This window comes from Bos indicus, chromosome 5, assembly GCF_029378745.1.
Source record: "Bos indicus isolate NIAB-ARS_2022 breed Sahiwal x Tharparkar chromosome 5, NIAB-ARS_B.indTharparkar_mat_pri_1.0, whole genome shotgun sequence".
NCBI classification, from domain to species: domain Eukaryota; kingdom Metazoa; phylum Chordata; class Mammalia; order Artiodactyla; family Bovidae; genus Bos; species Bos indicus.
In genome coordinates, this window is record NC_091764.1 from 66,633,455 (window position 1) to 66,653,849 (window position 20,395).

A 20,395-nucleotide genomic window follows, 5' to 3' on the forward strand; every position below is an offset into this window, starting at 1 on the left:
TGCAGCTGACATTTTTTGAAAACCTGTAGGAATAAAGAAGCCTCAGAGAAGACTTAAGTTTATTTCTTCTTGAATAGATAGTCTTTAATTTGCTTCTGGGAAGAATAAACTATAGACATCCAAAGCATGTACTAATTTTAATAACCTCTATGAAAGAAACTGATTTTGGGGCATCACCTCTCTCCTAAGAATGATCTGAGAAAAAATACACACTGCAGTTCATGTGAATCACCATTCACGTTTTACCCATTTAGACAGACCTGAAAACAAGCAGGTATTATTCTTCTTGCAGTTTCATCTCCTTTTGGGTCCATCTCTCAGTGAGGTACATTTTGTCTCTTTATTTTTCACAGGTGTTCTATTACTCAGAGATTGTTGTCATAAATGAAACAGTGTGTAAGACACATACAAAACAAATATTGTTAAAGAGTAACCCTGAACAATGATAACGTTATAGATGACTTGTATAGACCCTGGAGAGCTAGAATCAATTTTCTCTGCAATTGCTTCTCATTCTGAACTTATTCTTTTAAAATAATTGTGCTTCCTACAGGTGAAAAGGTAAACTGTGCCTTGAAGCTAGCAAAGTTAAAAGTAAGACTATAAATGAGGTAAAAATTCAAGGCACAGAAACTACTAGTTTCATTTCTAACATGTATCAAATCTACTATGGCTTATAGTTTTTGAAACTGAATGGGAAAGCTATTAAAAGGGAGTGATCATGTGTGTGTGTGTGTGTGTGTGTGTGTGTGTGTGTGTGTGTGCAGACTTCATTGAGAAGCGAAAGTTTTGATCACCTTTTTTTCCTTCTTATTTTGAACAGTCCATATTTTACTAAGCTTTCTTATTTTGTCTCCTGTGATTTTTTGCAATCTTTAGACAAGTCACTTATTGCTTTCTGACCATTTCAGCCCCACTGTGGATAACTCTGAAGTTTCACCAATGCATTTTTGTCCCCTTTATTAATTGACATTTATTAAGACCTTCCACGGTCTTCCCTGGTGGCGTAGACAGTAAAGAATCCATCTGCTAAGCAGGAGACGCAGGCTCAGTCGCTGGGTGGGGAAGATCCCCTGGAGAAGGAAATGGCAAACCATTCCAGTATTCTTGCCTGGGAAATCTCTTGGACAAAGGAGCCAGGCAGGCTACAGTACAGGGGGTTGCAAAAGAGTTGGACATGACTTAGCAACTAAGCAACAACAAGCATTTCTAAATGTCAGTTGTTGAAGCAGTATAAGATACAAACTACCTAGCCATAACCCAGCTTAAACAGGAGATAATATTTTTCTTTTAAAAAGTCATAGCCTAGAATAATATTTTTCAATAGATTTTAAATGGGAAAATCACAAGTTTAGTTGTTCTCAAATTTTTCTCGCAAAATAGTTTATTTGTGAGAGACAATCTCACGACACTCCTTGTGATTAAACTCAGAAAAAGTTTTAAAGATTAAAGAGTATTGTGCATCTACCATGTGTAACATGCCAAGGCTTTCCAGTGGTGAAAAAAATAATAAAGGTTCTTGACTTCATGAAGATGATATTTTCGTGGTAGATTCTCTGAAGCACAACTAAATGATATAACTTAGAAATTTAGAATTAAAATTTAGTTTCCTCCTTTCAGAAATTTACTGAACACTAATACTACACAGTTTTAATATTCTTCCATATATTTATTTTTTTGGACATAGCAAGATTAGCTGTCAGTAAAACATTACTATTGTTTCCTTAAAAACTGTTTACTGTGTATTTAACAAATAATAATACTAACACATGGAAATATATTGAATCCAATTGCTGTACCTTTTATATCCAGATGAAAAAAGCCAAGTACTGAGTAACACATGAAAATTTCAGAGACTAGCTTCCATCCAATACATAATTTCTTCCTGCCTAAGCTTTCACTTAGAACACACTAAATTATCTTCAGTAGGACTAAAAATCACTACAAAATAAAATAGCCAGTATAAAATACTTTATAATATTTCAGTACCAAAATCAAGAAATGTTCTAACTTACCTTTAATGTGAAGTAAAGAAACAGCTTGGAGAAGGAAAAGGCAACCCACTCCAGTATTCTTGCCTGGAAAATCCCATGAACAGAGTAACCTGTGCTACAGTCCTTGGGGTTGCAAACAGTTGGACACAACTTAGCAACTGAGCAGAGCAAAAAAATAGTTATCAAAATAGTTCCTCTGCAGGGTATTTGAACCCTAGGATGAACACCAGAGAAAAAGTCCACTTCCAGTTTTAGAATCATAGCTTGTCAATGAGTTCTTCAAAGGCATGAGGAAATAGAGGAAAGAAAATCCCCCTTTCAAAGCAATGAAACCGCAGACACATTCAGACCAAATTGTTCTTTCCACCCATCTGGCATACTTGGGTGGGTATTATTACACCCCTTAATAGATTAGTGACAGCTGTTTAAAGACACATGTTAGCATTTGAATTATATTTCAAGGCTGGAAGGGATCTTGATTCATCCAGTTTAACTCCTCATTGTCAGAGTAAAACTAACGTCCAAAGAGGAGAAGAGACTTATGCAAGATGACATCATTAGCAAGTGGTAGAACTGACCACCAGAAATCAGGGCTTCTCAAACTTGAGGTAGCTTGGCTGGGCATAAGAGAATAAACTGTAGTGCTTAAAAACACAAGTCTCTGTCCCATCCCCAGATATTTTATTTGGGTAAAGACCCTAACACTGGGAAAAAGTGAGGGAAGGAGAAGAAGGCGGGGGCAGAGGATGAGATAGTTGAATGGTATCACTGACTCTCAATGGACATGAGTTTGAGCAAACTCAGGGAGACTGTGAAGGAGAGGGTAGCCTGGCATGCTTCAGTCCATGGGGTTGCAAAGAGTCAGATGTGACTGAACAACAACAAGGCTCAGATTGTGCCTAGGATTTACTGTTGATAATGATACAACTGGTCTGAGAATCACACTTGCAGAAGTATTATAAAAATCATTGATGATTTAACTATTTCCATGATAAAATGATAAAGTGGGGTGAGAATTTCAAACCAAAGCTTTTAAGACACTGCTTTTGTCCCCACTGTTTCTTATATTTGTGTAGTCACATAAAATGCACAAGCAACAAAAGTCAAAATCTGTCAACTGCCCAGACTTGACTTAGATTATCACAATGATCCCCTGCAATGGATGGGAAATCTGAAACTCTGATCATTCTTTCGCGTTATAAGTTTATCCAGCTAATATATTTCTAAGGCAATGAGAGGATTATTTCATTCCAAGAAACTACAAAATTGAGAAAACTCTAAAGTTTTTCTTAATGAATTTAAAATTCTCAAATTTGTTGAAGATTTGCTATTTAATAATGTATTAATTCAATGAATATTTACTGAAAATCTACCAGCTGGGATTTTAATTAACATCTACTGCATCTTAAAGGGGCTTCTTGGGTAGTGCTAGTGGTAAAGAACCCACCTGCGAATGGAGGAAACTTAAGAGACTTGGATTCTATCCCTGGGTTAGGAAGATCCCCTGGAGGAAGAAATGGCAACCCACTCCAGTATTCTTGCTTGAAGAAACCCATGAACAGAGGAACCTGGTGGGCTACAGTCCATGGGGTTGCAAAAAGTCAGACATGACTGAAGTGACTTAGCATGTATGCATTGCATCTTAAATGTCTTCAAAATGTCTCCCCAAACAGACTTGACAATTGATTGATTGGAAAATGATACTGCAAGTTGAATCAGATGGAAAGTTCTACCACCTTCCATACCAGTGTTTATGATGATAATAAAACATACAGAAATATTTTGATATTACATTATGAATTTTAATATTTGTATTGATTTTAATAGGCTTCTGAATTAAAGAAAATCTACATAGGCAAAATAACAAAGCAGTAAGTAGAATCATAGTTCCCTGAAACAGAAAAAGACTTTTGTAGGTTAAAATTTATATTAAATCCAGAAATTCAATTCTGATAGGCTTGTGTTTCACAGTGAGGGATATACCCCTTTAGGAATTCTCTACAGCAAATGAAAGTATTTAGGAAGGTTGAATAAAACAGGTCCCAAATTTTCATTAACTTTGATGAAATGTGACAGGTTATTGATTTTTAATTCAATTCAGAGTATGAGATTATCATCTCTAAATCACAGATGATCCCAAAAGATCTACCATTATGCTTTTGGGTATTATTAATATGCTGTCATTTCATATGATTTTATTTGTTGACCCGCCAACTTGCTCTCGAAAGGATTTAAGGCTGTCATTTTGAATCAAGACTTGTTTGTTACACTTTTTAAGATGAAATAAAAGAAGTAGGTGGATTTCCATTGAGAGATTCTCAGTTTAGGTTCTGTCCGTGACTTCACTTTAATTTCTGGAGGGCACTGCAAAGGATCTCAACTTCACCTACAAAGAAAAACAAAGGAGCCACTTATACTGTAAACAAACACCCTTCAAGTATCTGCAGTGTGTAAAAGGCTAGGGAATCAGTGGGGTGTGTGGATACACTAGGTACTACCCCAACCTTCAAGGAGCTGACAGCTTAGTTAGGGTGATAAAATCTGAGCCATTACAGATGATTCCAAGTTGTAGGAAGTGCTAAAGAGCTATTAATGTAATTAAGCTTCATCTTTCCATATTCTATTTCTCAGGGAAGGAGTTAATAGTTTTCTCCCCAGGGAAATCACTAGCTTTTAAGTTTCCTTTTCACATGACCATCCACAGATGCTCGCAAGGGGCTAAGCCACAGAACCTAAAAGTAGGGTTCACATAGCCCCCCATCCCCACTCCATGTCAGAATTCACTGGGGCTTCATTACAAATACAAATCCCTGACTCATATCACACATTCAGGGATAGTCTTGGAGTACAACTCAGGACTATCCATTTCTAACTAGCTCTCCAAGTGATTCTGAGACACACGAGGTTGGAGAAGGCATGGCCCAAGCAGATAACTCAGCCTAGATCGCCAGACCACCAGACTAAGTAAGGTATGATGGAGTCACTTTCATTCATGCAGATTCTCACATGCCATGGGGCCACAAGGACACAGACTCTTCATAGAAGTGGAAGGGGACTTGGAGACAGACCAGCCTTATTCCTGCCTAGGTCCTGAGGACAGTATAGAGATGATGGGGCCTTATATAAGGTCACAAAACTCTAAGGACCCTCCAGTTCCTAAATCTGTCATTCAGTGATTTTTAGAAACCTCTTATAAATAATAGTCTTTTAAAGTATTTTCGCTTTCTCAGGGGAAATGAGAAAGAGAGAAGAAAAAACAGCTATGGCCTAACCCTTCTCTCTCACACCCCAGCCTCCAGAGCCCTTGGCTGGCCTCTTCGGTGAACAGATTATTCCAGCTGAGTATTCAAGATGGCATCTATGGGAGGGAATCAGCCTTGGACTTTATCAAAATGGCTCGTTATGGGAGGGAGGCCATACCTGATGTGAACAAGTATAATGGGCTAGTTCTACACATTAGCAGTGGTCTCAAGCAACATCACAGGGGTAGAGAGGGATACTCCAAGCCCACCAGCCCTTCTGGTCTTTGTTACCACATTTTTACAGATAGAAACTCCCCACCCCTTGGACTAGAACTTCTCCCTTTAAGCTTGATCGTTTGGTGGTTTTTTCCATTCATTCAATAGCTCTTGAGTACCTAATATGATTTTTAGGAATATGGATAACTGCTGGGGATTTGACAGCAAACCTGACATGGCCCTCTGCTAAAGTCTAGTTGGAGAGACAGACAAGCAAACAATTATAAAATAAAAATAAAATAAAAAACCTATGATAAGTGCTCTGAGAGAGGGATCTATGGGAAGGCCAAAACCTAGGAGGGACACCCAAACCAGGCTTACCCTAAGAAGAGACATGTATGAAGATTAAAAGATGAACTGGGATGGGGTCCCTAAATGGGAGTGGTAAAGAGAGTATTTTAAACAAAAACTGTATAGGCAAAGGCCAGGGGAAAGCATGGGAACTAAGAGCTGGTCAGTGTTGCTCGAGGGGAATTTTAAGGCTAGAAAGAATCGGGAGATGAACACAATAGCACAATGACTTTTTAAGAACAACTATTATAATATTCTTGTTGTCCAGAAAAAATAAAAGGTCAATGGATGAACTACTCTGTGGCTGATAAAGTAGATAAAAATCTATCCTTAGGAGCTGGTATTCCAGGCAGAGTAAGGTCCAGTGAACACTTAGAGGGAAAGGGGTGAAAATGCAAAGGAGAAAGAGGAACGTGGCAGCAACAAGCCAGGGTGGAAAGGTGGTGGGTCATCAGAGGTGGCATGGGGTCCAGGAAGGTCAAAGCAGAAGGACACTCAAGGCAATTCTGGCTTTTTATTGCTAAGTTTTTCTCTCTCAATAAGTCAGTGGCTTCCCTGGAAATGCTTTTCTTAAATATTTAATACATTTCTTACTGTTCCTCTGACGAAGGTAAGAAAACACAATCCTCTATGAGAGAATGGCCTCGAAGGGCATATGTTACTTACTACTGATGGAGTCAGCCAAAATCTTAAGTTGCTGGGTGTTGTCCAAGACCTCAATCCGTTGAGTGTATGGGTCATAATGAACTGAGAAGGGCCGTGGGATTGTGGCAGCAAAGTTCCTGAAACCAAAATCATAGGTCTGAATGAAGGCTACCATTTGGGGAAAAATAATTTTAAAAGATTTTTCAGTGGCATTCACTTGGTTATTAGTAGCATTGAAACCTCACCAGGGGCTTTAGTACTGGGCTGAGAAGTGAAATGGAGTTTTAGGTCTTCTTTGGGAAGCCTTTGTATGTGGTAGGTGTGTCATGCCTCCAAAATGTCAGAAGTAGCTTACAATAAAAGCACAGTATACAATAAGACCAAATTCTTATCATTAAACAAAATAAAAGGAGTAAGTAAAACCTAGCCAAAGAATGTTATAGAAGAAAAAAAAAAAGCTCTGAGATGCTTGACCATCAATGCAAAGAAAGAAACATGGTTCCCAAAGTTGAAGACAACACTATGAATGAAACTCAACATGGATTGAGGGCCTCCTATGTTTGAGAACCATAGCAAGTTTCAACTGTTTTATACTCTTAACAACTATTATCACTAAATTAGTCTTCATAAAAACCTTAAGAGGAAGGTACCATTTTACTATTCCCATTTTATGATGAGGAAACCGAGGCTTGAGGAAGCTAAATAACTACTAAGGCCATGCTGGCAATACATTATAAAGAAGGGAAAGGACACGAGTAGTCTGAATCTGGCCTGGCCCTCCCTGGCGCATCACTCCTGGGCCTGGGAGGAATCTTTTATTAGTGACTATGGATGCATGAAGAATAAGTGGTTAAGTATCCTTCCCCATCTCTTCTTTGGAAAAAGCTTTCTCAGTGCAGCTGGTGACATGAACCAGAATAGTAGTAGACGCCTGTGGCTCTGCCTGCTCTTCCTCTCTTCCCTCTTATTCCCAGGCGCCCCTTATTTTTTCTGTGGGGAATCGACCTCCCCCACTGCGGGTATATGAATTGAACTATCAGTCTGAGGCCCACTCAGCCCTCCTCAGATCAAGCAGCCAGGTGTGTGAACAAACTCAGACCCATCTCTGCTAGAACTTGAATACCGAAATTGAAAATGGTTGGCATGGTTTCTTTTAGTCGGGATGCTCTGAGGGTATCCCAGAGATGCTCAGATCCCTTCCTTTTTTGAACTGTGTTCTTTAGAATTCTCTTTCATTCTGTGAGCCAGCTCTCAGCAGATGAGAGCTTTTGTGTCTCCTCTGGGCTCTAGACACTAGCAGTGAGTGAGTGCGCTCCGTCATGTCCAACTCTCTGCCACCCCATGGACTATATAGCCCATCAGGCTCCTCCATCCATGGGATTTTCCAGGCAGGAATACTGGAGTGGGTTGCCATTTCCTCCTCCAGGGGATCTTCCTGACCCAGGGAATGGACCTGTGTCTCCTGCATTACAGGCAGGTTCTTTACCACCAAGTCACCAGGGGAAGTGAACACTAGCAGAGCTGGTGGGATTTCAAAGAGAGGCCCATGTCCTGGCAAGGTCTTCCCTGTTGGCCTGGGGCTGAGAACTTCCTGAAGGGCCTGTCCATATGGGAATCTCAGTGCAACTCAGCAGTTAAGAGTACTGGCTCTGAGTTCCACTGCCTGAGTCCACACCCTGGGCCAGCCACTTACTAGCTGTATGACTCTGAGTGAGTTACTTACCCCTTCAATGTTTCTGTACCCCTATCTGCAATTTGTGATCTTATTTAATAACTAAATGAATTAATATCTGAAAAGCACCGAGAACAGTGTTTGGTACAAAATAGCTACCAGGCATCTAGAAAAGTTAAAGTGTTAGTCTCTCACATGTGTCCGACACCATGGCATGTAGCCCACCAGGCTCCTTGGTCCATGGGACTCTCCTGGCAAGAATACTGGAGTGGCTAGCCATTCCCTTCTCCAGGGGATCTTCCCGACCCCAGGGGTCAAACCCATGTCTCGTTCATTGCAGGTGGATTCTTTACTGTCTGAACCACCTTACCTGTGACTATAATTACCTTGGTGGATTAATGCATGAACTCACAAAAATCCATAACCCTAAAGGAGTCCCAGGAATGGCAAAGTGGAACCTTTAGGGCTACAGGAAGACTAGGTTCCCAGTAAGGGTGAAAATTTAGGAGAAAAATGGGAAAGAATGGCAGGAAGGACCTAAGGGCCCTGGAGAAAAGAGTAAAGGGAGTCATTTGGGGTCAAAGAAAGTACATTTGTGGGCTACCATTTTACTGTTGGTTACCTAAGTCTGGTGCATTCAAAGCTGACATGCCCAGCTTCATGGGATCCCAGAAGCCTGTAAGACTTATATTTATTATGCATCATTGCTAAGATATAACAAAAGAAGTGGTAAAAATGGATTCATGGTTGCCCTGTCTAAGTAGACCCTCTGCCCAGCCTATCTCCTGCTGGGAGCAGTGTGGCTCTAGCAGGTTGATGGCAGGGCCATCTTCTTGGAGGGCTGAGAGTCTCAGAGTCTTGGTACCACTCCACCAGTCTGGTGCTGAATTGCCTCTGCGATTGGCACATTTGTCAATTACTCACTAATTCAGAGGATGAGATGGTTGGATGGCATCACGACCCAATAGACATGAGTTTGAGCAAACTCCAGGAGACAGTGAAGGACAAGCAAGTCTGGTGTGCTGCAGTCTGTGGGGTCGCAAAGAGCCTGACATGACTTAGCAACTGGACAATAGCAATACTGAGTGCTTGCTATGTGTCTGGCACTGTTCCTGAAGTGGAAGGAAAGAACAGAAAGGACAAAACTCCCTATCCTCATAGACCTTAAATCATACAAGATTTTAGACATTAATAAGTACTAGGGAGAAAAGTAAATCACAGAGTGGGTAAGGACTACTTGGGGGGAGAGGGCTGGGTAGTGATTTTAAGGAAGTTGGTTAGAGAAGGATACACAAAAAAGGGTAAGTGTGGGTAAAGGTGTCAAGGCTGTAGAATCAAGATTTCCAGGAGAAATATCAATAACCTCAGACATGCAGCTGACACCACCCTCATGGCAGAAAGTGAAGAGGAACTAAAAAGCCTCTTGATGAAAGTGAAAGAGGAGTCAAAAAGTTGCCTTAAAGCTCAACATTCAGAAAACGAAGATCATGGCATCTGGCCCCATCACTTCATGGGAAATAGACGGGGAAACAGTGGAAACAGTGTCAGACTTTATTTTTGGGGGATCCAAAATCACTGCAGATGGTGACCGCAGCCATGAAATTAAAAGACGCTTACTCCTTGGAAGAAAAGTTATGACCAACCTAGATAGCATATTGAAAAGCAGAGACATTACTTTGCCAACAAAGGTCTGTCTAGTCAAGGCTATGGTTTTTCCAGTGGTCATGTATGGATGCGAGAGTTGGACTGTAAAGAAGGCTGAGCACCGAAGAATTGATGCTTTTGAACTGTGGTGTTGGAGAAGACTCTTGAGAGTCCCTTGGACTCCAAGGAGATCCAACCAGTCCATTCTGAAGGAGATCAGCCCTGAGTGTTCTTTGGAAGGAATGATGCTGAAGCTGAAACTCCAGTACTTTGGCCACCTCATGTGAAGAGTTGACTCATTGGAAAAGACTCTGATGCTGGGTGGGATTGGGGGCAGGAGGAGAATGGGATGACAGAGGATGAGATGGCTGGATGGCATCACTGACTCGATGGACGTGAGTCTGAGTGAACTCCGGGAGTTGGTGATGGACAGGGAGACCTGGCGTGCTGCGATTCATGGGGTCGCAAAGAGTTGGACACGACTGAGCAACTGAACTGAACTGAACTGAAAGGCTGAAGGGGGGGGTGAGTTATGCACATATGTGGGAGATTAAAGTGACAAGGGACTTCCTGGGGTGAGAAGACACCTAGGGCTGTTTGACGGGGGGTACCTCTGTGGCCGCTCTGAACATAGCAGAGTTCAGGGGTGGACCTGGTGGCCGCACTGAGCAAGGATAAGGTGGTAGGCCTGTCTGCAGGGATCATCATGTTTGGCTAACAAGCTATGAAATGGGGTCCTGCAAAGGAAGGCACTTCTCTCAACAGGGAGTGGAAAGAGACAGGGTGGGGAGAGAATACTGTCCGATGCACGCCGCTGCTGTAGGCACTGGAGTCCATTCTCCTGCCCAACCTCCCACAGGCTGGCGGCACCAGGTCAAGTCAGGAGGTCCCAAGGGCTGCTGGTCCACCGTGGTTACCATCTCACCTCACTTTCTCCTTGGCATCATTAAAACTCTCAGCCACATAATACAGAGGCTGGAACTCTGTGATCGTATACTCCTGGACAGCGGTCTTCTCCAGTTCCAGAGGAAGGAGCTTTGGCTTGTCTGATAGGCAATACTGCGGGTCCCAAATGGAAAGTCATCATGGTTACGTCAGGGCTGCTGGTCCCTGCCACATCCCCTAGGCTATTTGTGCATCCCCTCCCACCTTATCCTGATTCCTTCCATACCCTAGTCCCAATGCAGATGAACTAAATTATTTGCACATACTAGACAGTAATCAGGATCAAAAGGAATATTTTACCCCAACCATTTTCAGGTAAGGTTGATCAACAGAGGGTGTGGGAGCAGCCACATTTTCTAGCATGTGTTTGTCTATGTCCCAATGCACAGTTCAATCCTAGATTCAGGAGGCCCCTCTGGTTTGGAGACCTATGTATCTGCAGTTCAATTTCAATTTCTAAATCCCACAGTCATGACCAAATCATAGCTGCTAAGAGGTCAATCACTTAAGGAGAAACTCCAAGGTTCAGTTTCAAAGTGGATATAAGAGGGTTTTGACAGCATAAAGGGAAAATGAATGGTCTGCTGTAGCTACCACTCTCAAATCCATCCATAGTTCCTGTTCAGTTCATACCTGTAATTCACCAAAGGATGACAGGAGCCCAGCACCATATGCCTTTATGGAGTCTCCTTGCTTGCAGAGCCCAAACTCCACAGTAAACCAGTAAATCTGAAATGGAAAGTCAAGTTGAAAGCATACACAAGGAAGCAGCAGGTGACCCAGGGCCAGAGACAAGGTGCCCAGGTGGGAGTTTGTGCAGGTCTGTTCTCTGAATCAGCCTGATCTGGGGTCATGGTTTTGTGTGCTATGCCTTACCCTATCCAGTTACCTGTTGAATTAAGAGTTGGCTGAATGCAATATGCTGAAGCTGAAACTCCAGTACTTTGGCCACTTGATATGAAGAATTGACTCCTTGGAAAAGACCCTGATGCTGGGAGGGATTGGGGGCAGGAGGAGAAAGGGATGACAGAGGATGAGATGGCTGGATGGCACCAACTCAATGGACATGAGTTTGAGCAGGCTCCAGGGAATGACAGGGAGGCTGGTGTGCTGCAGTCCATGGGGTTGCAAAGAGTCAGACATGACTGAGTGATTGAACTGAACTGAACTGAATGCAAGATATGATGGGAAGTTGTGGGAGAGCATTAAGGAAGCCCCCAAAGGATACTCCCAACAAGCCACTCTCTATGACAGGAACTCCTCCACCCCTTTCGCTTTCTTCTCTGTGGCATCAGCTAGAGGGAGTTGCTCCCCCAAGTTGGCTGGAGTTACCAGACAATCCCATCAGGCTCAGTGGGAGGTAGGAAATTGGGTCATGATAGAATCAGTGAGGGAGTATCCTGTCATCTGTGTGGCTGAACCACGCCAACTCCATTTTGTCAGTTCCATCTAAGCCTGAAGTCCTAACCCTATCCTTTTCTGCATGGTTGAACTTTAGTCTACTCACAAGGACTGCACCAAATAAGTTCCTCATCAACTTTTATCCTTCTTATCTGATATAAAAACTTCATCTGACATATAAAAACTTTTGCTGAGGCAGATGGGTAATGCTTCACAAGAAATAATGGTCATGAGACCTTCCGGGGGGAGGAAAAAACCCCTAACTCCTGACAGTGTGAACCTGCTTCTCCCTTAGTAATCAGATTCTACCCTTAGCTTTGGCCCCTTTAATTAATTAACTAATAAATTTTAATTTGGCTGCACTTGATCTTGTAGCGTTGGCCCCTTTAACCCCCCGTACCCTTTTTGTGGCATAGAGTGTGGTTGCCAAAGCCTCTGGCTGCTGTCTACCCACCCTTTCCTGCGTGTAAGTTACCCACAATACAGAAGGTAGTAGTTCTGGAAAAGCTACCGGGGATGAGACAGGTGCTAAAGTTGAACGAGCTGATGGATACGAGCCACCAGTCCAAGAATCGGTTTAAAATGCAGACTCTTAATGGTGACAAATAAAAGATCTTATTTGTGGGTAAAAAAAAAGTTACCCACAATAAACTTCATCACTGCATTTTATTGAGTTATCTGCTTCCTTATTTGGCCTCAAAGTTCTAAGGTTATTATTCAATATCCCCACCATCCAAAAATCTGTGTTAAAACCCTGTCAGTCACTGCACTCAGCCTCCCAAATAACCAAGTCTTTTTCTTTCAATAGCTCCCAGTGCAACATGTCCCAGATAAATGGCTTGGGAAATAAGGTCCTAGAACTGATTCCTGGGTCAGGAACATCCGCTGCAGAAGGGATAGGCTACCCACTCCAGGATTCTCAGGCTTCCCTTGTGGCTCAGCTGGTAAAGAATCCACGTGCAATGTAGGAGACCTAGGTTTGATCCCTGTTGGGGAGATCCCCTGGAGAAGAGAAAGGCTACCCACTCCTGTATTCTGGCCTGGAGAATTCCATGGATTGTATAGTCCATGGGATCGCAGAGAGTCAGACACGACTGAGTGACTTTCACTTTCTTTCCTACTGTACGGCCAAGAGAAAGCCAAGGCCCAGGGTTTCTAGGTAAGTCTGTTTATTGCACTAGAGAATGTGAATGGCACCTCACTCCAGTACTCTTGCCTGGAAAATCCCATGGACAGAGGAGCCTGGTAGGCTGCAGTCCATGGGGTCGCAAAGAGTCGGACACGACTGAGTGACTTCACTTTCACTTTTCCCTTTCATGCATTGGAGAAGGAAATGGCAACCCACTCCAGTGTTCTTGCCTGGAGAATCCCAGGGACGGCAGGGCCTGGTGGGCTGCCATCTATGGGGTCGCACAGAGTCGGACACGACTGAAGCGACTTAGCAGCAGCAGCAACAGCAGAGAATGTGAAACCTGGGAAGGCTGTCAGAACAGAGTCAGTCTGAGCTCCTCACATACAGATGAGACATCTTTAGCCCAGAGAGGTCAAGTTACATACATACAGTGACACAGCATCTCAAGGGCAGACCAAGGGGCCCAAGACTATTCCCAGATCAGTATATTAATAATAAGATTATTTTTGAGAAGCTAGGTTGGTAATGAATACTTTTATCATAATTACAGCAGGTAACTTAATGCTCTGTGTTTGAGTTTATTTTTTTCTTACAAATGAGAGGTTCGATCAAGTTCTGCAGTTTCCTTGAAAGTTGCTTTTTGTATCACCACAGCATCTGGCGTTTAAAAACTTACATCCACACAAATTTAACTCTTTTGATCCTCAAGATCCTCATGATGTACTTTTGAGATGGAAATGATATAAAAAATTGTATCCATTTTTAGAGGTGAGGGTGCAAAAGCTACTTGCCCAAGGTCTCAGAGCAGCTGGGCAGTGAGAAAGGATCTGGGAGGTTTCAACCTTCTCTTAAATTAAATTCACAAACTTCTAAACAGATATATCATAATGTCAGGGAAGCCTGGAGTGCTGCAGTCCATGGAGTGGCAAAGAGTCAGACACAACTGAGCAACTGAACTGAACTGAACTGAATGATATGTGTGCATTAATCTGTAGTCCCTAGTTCCGTTATAAAGTTTTATTTCTTTTCTTCCAAGCTGAGCATATTATTTAAAAATGTGGCTTAGAGATTAGGGAGGGAATCACTCAAGTTGGAAAGGGGTCTACAGGAAGGAAAGCCCCTGCTGTGGTGCTCATCCATGGTGTCTATGGATGACAGTCATCACACTCCTGGGGAAGAGAGTGTTTGGTTAGAAGGGAAAAGCCAGTTCCCACTTCTACCTTGGATCTGAGAAAGGAAAGATCCAATGCTGGCTCCAGTGTTAGGTAGAAAGTAAATATTTTCCTTTTCAAAGATGTGAATCTAGACGACTACCTACCCACTCAAGGGGGTTCTCAACGACTATCATTATAGCCTGTTGGTGCTTTCAAGACATACTGTTTAAAGTTACATGTAAACATCTGCATATAGTTGATTTCAAAATCAAACCACTAAGAAGAAGTCAAAATGTGAAATGTCACTTGTGCAAATGTAAGCAAGGCATTCAGATTTTTTCTTTTTTCAAATGATCTGGCTTTCAGGAAAGCAGCAAAGTTTCAAAGGCCCAAGACATTCCCACCATCCACCAGGGAGAGAGGGTACTTACTGTTGCAAGTTTTTCAATGTACTCATCAGGTGCACCCAGGGAGGCAAGGCCGATCTCCTGTAACGGCAGAGAAACCAGCACTGACATGGCTGGGGTCTGCTGACCTTCAACCTTGACTCTCAGATCCAACCTCGTATTTGACCACAGGAAGGGGATGGGTGGCTAGATACATTCAGAAGGGCCCAGGTAGACTCTTAACTGTTCTGTCAAGGCTTCCCTGACCACACTTCACAGAATCATAGATCTCAAGGATGGAGGAAGCCTTTCTCCATCACTTGGTCCTCTATTCACTTTACAAAAGAGCAAACCAAGGCACAGAGAAGAGATGACCTGCTCAAGGTCACACGGTAGGTTGTGTCTAACGTTTCAAGTCCTGATTATCCTTCCACAGTTCAAGTGGAATATTCCTGGTGCACCAGATGGGACTTCATCAAGCCCCCTGAAGATACCATAGGAGACTTGCTGTGAAATGCTTGACATCTGTCCAGGTATATGCATAGCTGGAGAGTCTGAGATGTCATGGGCCACCTCTCATCACAGGTCCCAACTCAGAAGCCCCTAGTGGTCTCTGACTCTTTTACAGCATTTGCTCCAGACTGATTTGCAGCAGACAAAGCACATACATATATATACAAATATATATATGTGTGTGTGCATATATATTATATTTCTTTCCTACTAATATGCATTCATTCATTCCAAAAATATTTATTGAATGCCTTCTATGTGACGGGCAATGTACAAAATTGATAAAGATTCCTGACTTTTACATTTAAGTGGATAAACAGTAAATAATAAGCATGTCATAAGGTGATAAGTTCTTCGGAAAGAAGAAACAAAAGGAGAAAGGGACAAGGGGGATCCAGCGTGCCAGAGAAGCAGGGGTGGGGTCGGGGGCTTTGATTGCCCTATCCTTCATCTTCTGTTTTTGGCTGTACTGGGTCTTTGTTGCAGCTTGCAGGCTCAGTAAGTGTGGCATGCAGCTTCTCTAGGCATGCGGGATTAGTTGCTCTGCAGCATATGGCATCTTAGTTCCCAACCAGGGATAGAATCGAACCTTCGAATGCCTGCATTGGAAGGCAGATTCTTAATCTCTGAACCATCAGAGAAGTCCTGAGGCTGTGATTTTAAATAAGGCTCCAGAATGGTTTTAAAAAATCACTGTGTTGCTGTTGTTCAATCTTGAAGTCATGTCGACTCTTTGCAACCCCATGGACTGAGGCATTCCAGGCTTCCTGTGCTTCACTCAATTTGCTCAAACTCATGTCCATTGAATCGGTGATGCCATCCAACCATCTCATTCTCTGTCACCTCCTTTTCTTCTTGCCCTCAATCTTTCCCAGCATCAGGGCCTCTTCTAATGAGTCAGTCATCACATGAGGTGGCCAAAGTACTGGAGCTTCAGCTTTAGCGTCAGTCCTTCCAATGAACATTCAGGGTTGATTTCTTTTAGGATCGACTGGTTTGATCTCCCTATAGTCCAAGGGACTCTCAAAAGTCTTCTCAAGCACCACAATTTGAAAGCGTTATTGGAAAGGTGATATTTGAGCAAAGACTTGATGAAAGTGAGGCTGTTATTGGCTCTGATGATAGCAGAGGAAAGAGCATTGTACAGGCCAAATGCACAGCCCGTGAAAAATCCCTTTAAGGAGAGGCAATGTCCTCCTCCAGGGGATCTTCCCGACTCAGAGGCTGAACCCACGTCTCTTACGTCTCTTGAACTGGCAGGCGCATTCTTTACCACTAGCACCACCTGGGAAGCCCAAGTCTAACAGAAGTCATCATCAATAAATGCAGGTTGAAAGGGTTCCCTGTTCTTATAGCCACTATTCTTTGTGAGCCCAGATCTTGCCTAAAACAAGGAACCCAAAGTGGTTCATCCCCAGTCCATTCTGCACTCCAGTGGGAAACTAGTCCTGCTTTTAGATCAAAAAAGAATATGCTCAGGGAACTCAAAATAACTCTCTGCTTTGGAACTGCCCAGGTCAAAATTGGAACCAGGAACACAGATGAGCCAGAAGCTCCTGTCTGCTGACTCAGGTAACTTCCAACCCCTCTGTGGGGATCCCCAAATTGGAAATGGCTTAAGGAGGATGGCCATTTAGCCTCTGACTGGGAACTAAAACTTTTAGTAATGAGAATAAAAACTTCCAATCCTAGTTTGATAGCAATCTATGACATCTTGGCAGCAGGAACCACACTTCTGAAAGTCAGCTACTCCTGTGGTGACACTTCCACAGCAAAGGTTCACCTAATTTCTAAACACTCCCACTTCTAAAAGTCCAACAATCTCTGAACTTCGCAATTCCCCCAAGCCCACATAAGGTGGCTCAGTGGCAAAGAATCTGCCTGCCAATGCAGGAGGCACAGGAGACAGGGGTTCAATCCCTCGGTTTGTTAGATCCCCTGGAGGAGGAAATGGCAACCCACTCTGGTATTCCTGCCTGGAGAATCCCATGGACAGAGGAGCCTGGTGGGCTACAGTCCATGGGGTCGCAAAGAGTCAGACATGACTGAGCATCTAACACACATAAAAGCAGTTGTTTCCTTTGTTTAGAGAGGCTGTGTCTCATAAGTACAGTTTTCCTTGTTTGGTAAGCAGTTAATTTTGCTCTCTGTTTCAGCTACCATGTAGCAGCCTCCTCATTCAAGAGTAGAAATAGTTCTTTATGGCTAAAGGAATATGCTTAAGTGATTCACATACAATCCCATTACTGTGAAACTCATCCTTGGCCCAGCATTTGCTCATAGGTCATTCTATTTGATCATTATTCCTCCTTGTGAGGAAGGAGACTATCAGGAAGGGCTCTTTATTGATCCACTTCTGTGGTGACTGGCAACTTGCTCCGGGCTACTCAGCACTACCATTCCACTCTCCCACCATCTCAGTTGCCCAGCCATGGTTTGGGGCTGCCTCTCAGTGCCAGAAGAGAATTTGCAGGATTCTTTCACTCATCCAAAAAGCATTTTTGAGCCTGCTCACCACTGTAATAGATGAATCAAAGCTTAGCTTGCTGCCTTGATGATGGTGAGAAGGCAGCTGGCTCTTTATTTTTTGCCATGAGTCAGCCTATTGGCACTAGAGTCTTGGCAAATGCCATCTTACTTACTTAAAACATATACAAAAATGATTGCCTGATAAGGTAGAAAGTGGCAAAGACCCAAAATATGAGGGGAAAGATCCACGAGAACTTGGAAGAAGACAAGGTTACTTCTGCATGGGGATCTGGGAGGTTTTCACAGATGAAAAGGCTCTTAAACTACATCCAGTAGGACAGGTGAAATTAGCTAAGTCAATAACACACAATTCCTAGGACAACCAAATCACCAGCTCCATGCTGTGGTCCCTGGAACTGGTAATTAGCCAGCCCCATGGGACCACATTCCCACCTGTGATGGGGTCACAGAACTATACCTGGATTCCACCCTCGCAGAGGACATGGGAGCCCCTCCATGGGTTCAATTTATCTGAGCAATCCAGGTCTCACCCTGTAACTAGAAGCCTAGAGAAATTAACTGCTCACCTGGGAAAACTGGGCAAAGCTGCGATCTGAAAACAAAGGTACATGTCCCAAGAGCTCATGGCATATGTCCCTGAAAAACAAAAAGCACAGAGCTTGGAGGGGAGGAGGGCTATAAGCTATGCAGGACTCAGTCTTTCTACACAAGGAATGGGCAGAAAGCAACAAGCAACTCATTCAGTCTTATAACCTCATTCCTAAGAATAAGGGGTATGTAAGGCTTGGTATCAGTTGAAACAAGATACAAGAGAAAAAGAAGAAGGGAAGAGAAATGTAAGGGACAGGACAGAACACAGTAGCCAGAGGACTTTGAGCGTATGCCCAGTGGGATGCAGAACAAAAGAGCCAGTACACCTATGGGCAGCCATACACCTGAATGAACTGTGGATCACAAACACTTCCCATCCCAAGTCTTCTCCTTGGTATTGACATCCCTGGGCAGATACAATATGCTCAGTTATTCTCCATGAGAACTAAATAATAATAATAGTAGAAGTAATATTAACAGTAACAACAACAATAATAATATTAATGATGCTCCTGTCTTATCCTGGAGGGGGCTGACACTGGTTACAGAAGAAAACTTACATTTATTTAACACTCTAGGTGCCAGATTTACTAGTAATAGGTCTTTTCTGATTTCTAGTAATGAATTTTGTAGGCTGGGAAAGATCATTTGAGGTATCCTGCTGACTGATCACATAAACTACTTCGGTTCTAGCTGTCTAAGGAGATGGCTACATGCAAAAATAAGAAGCATAGTGGCCAGACATTCTGTATCTTCAGCTGAGACCCAACCTAGGCAAAGAGATAAGAGTCATCTAGATGTGATCCAGGAATCAGGAAGTGTTGAGACCACCTGGCTGTCACTTGTTCCTATTCCCATTTGGCATTTCATAGCTTTGACTTTTCTACAGTCTCTTTGGAATTTGAATGTGAACTCTCATTCTCTCATCTGAACCTTTGATTCAGAAGATGCCTAAATCTCCAATCAGTACAGTCTATTTGGATGGGGGAAGTCCCCAGAAGAGATGAAATGCCCTTGTTGCACTATCATCAAACAATGCAGGCAATGAGTCCTGTGGACCAGCCCACAGTGAGTCCCAGCCTTGTTCCTGGAGCCAGGTGAGATACAACTCACTGTGGCTAGAAACTGATAGCAAAAGGACAGTACTCACGGTTCTGGTGTATACATGGGCTTAGACCCATGTCTGATGTACTGAGTGCAGTGGAAGACTCGGAAAGCCAGGCCACCCAAGAAATCCCGAGAAGAAAGCAGGCCAGCGACTGGTCGGAGGCGGAAACCAGTGCAACCTGGGAAGCAGAGGAGAAAGAAAACTCAGAGCCCATCACAGGGAGCCAGAGGGGCCTGAAGACCACTGGGGAGGAAAGCAGTACATTCAACTGTCCAAGAGCACGGACGTGGACGCCAAGCAGAACTGACTTCAAATCTATGCTTTAGTACTTTCTAGCTGGGTGATCTGGGTCAGGCCACTTCACCTCTCTGAGCCTGTTTTCTCACGGGCAAAATGTGGGGAAATATTTCTTAAGATTATTCTGAGAATCAGAAGAGCTAATAAGTATAAAAGACTTAGAGCCTAGCACATGGAAACTTCCAATAAATTTAAACTTTCATTACTGTTTGTTAGGGTGGAACACTTATTCCTTACTTCTCATGTTTCCAGAGTAGCAGGGAATTTTCATTCTGCTTCCCAGGAGGGAAGAATATGAAAGGAGCAATTCTAGCTTTTCTGTAGTGCATTCCATATAGCACATATAGGTATACCCCATGAGGAACAGTGACTTCTCTGACTGAGAATTTGCGAAGAGGAAATGAATATTCTCAACTTCACCCTCTCTGCCCTTTCTCTCTTGACTGTCCACACAGGAACACATTCTAGTCTGCTTTTAGCCAGCCAATGACTAGATACTGTGCCACTGAATTAATTGGCAAGTTAGTTTACCTAATCCAGGGGTGAAACATTAGAAAGTCCATTTTGCCTACACATCTATACCACATTCTTGAAGCAGCTTCTATTGGTAATAA

The 20,395-nt window shown here is 43.0% G+C and overlaps 1 protein-coding gene across 1 annotated transcript in view; it reads right to left on the reverse strand.

Moving 5' to 3' along the window:
* Window positions 1-3,774: 3,774 nt before the first annotated feature.
* Window positions 3,775-20,395, reverse strand: part of PAH (phenylalanine hydroxylase) — a 90,260-nt gene continuing 73,639 nt past the window's right edge. Inside the window, exons 7-13 of the mRNA XM_019961195.2 lie at window positions 19,527-19,662; window positions 18,352-18,421; window positions 14,828-14,884; window positions 11,343-11,438; window positions 10,690-10,823; window positions 6,470-6,585; window positions 3,775-4,380 (exon numbers count right to left, since the gene is read on the reverse strand). Coding sequence (XP_019816754.1) covers window positions 4,337-4,380; window positions 6,470-6,585; window positions 10,690-10,823; window positions 11,343-11,438; window positions 14,828-14,884; window positions 18,352-18,421; window positions 19,527-19,662 — 653 coding nt within the window. The 3' untranslated portion in view covers window positions 3,775-4,336. The remainder of the gene's footprint in view (window positions 4,381-6,469; window positions 6,586-10,689; window positions 10,824-11,342; window positions 11,439-14,827; window positions 14,885-18,351; window positions 18,422-19,526; window positions 19,663-20,395) is intronic.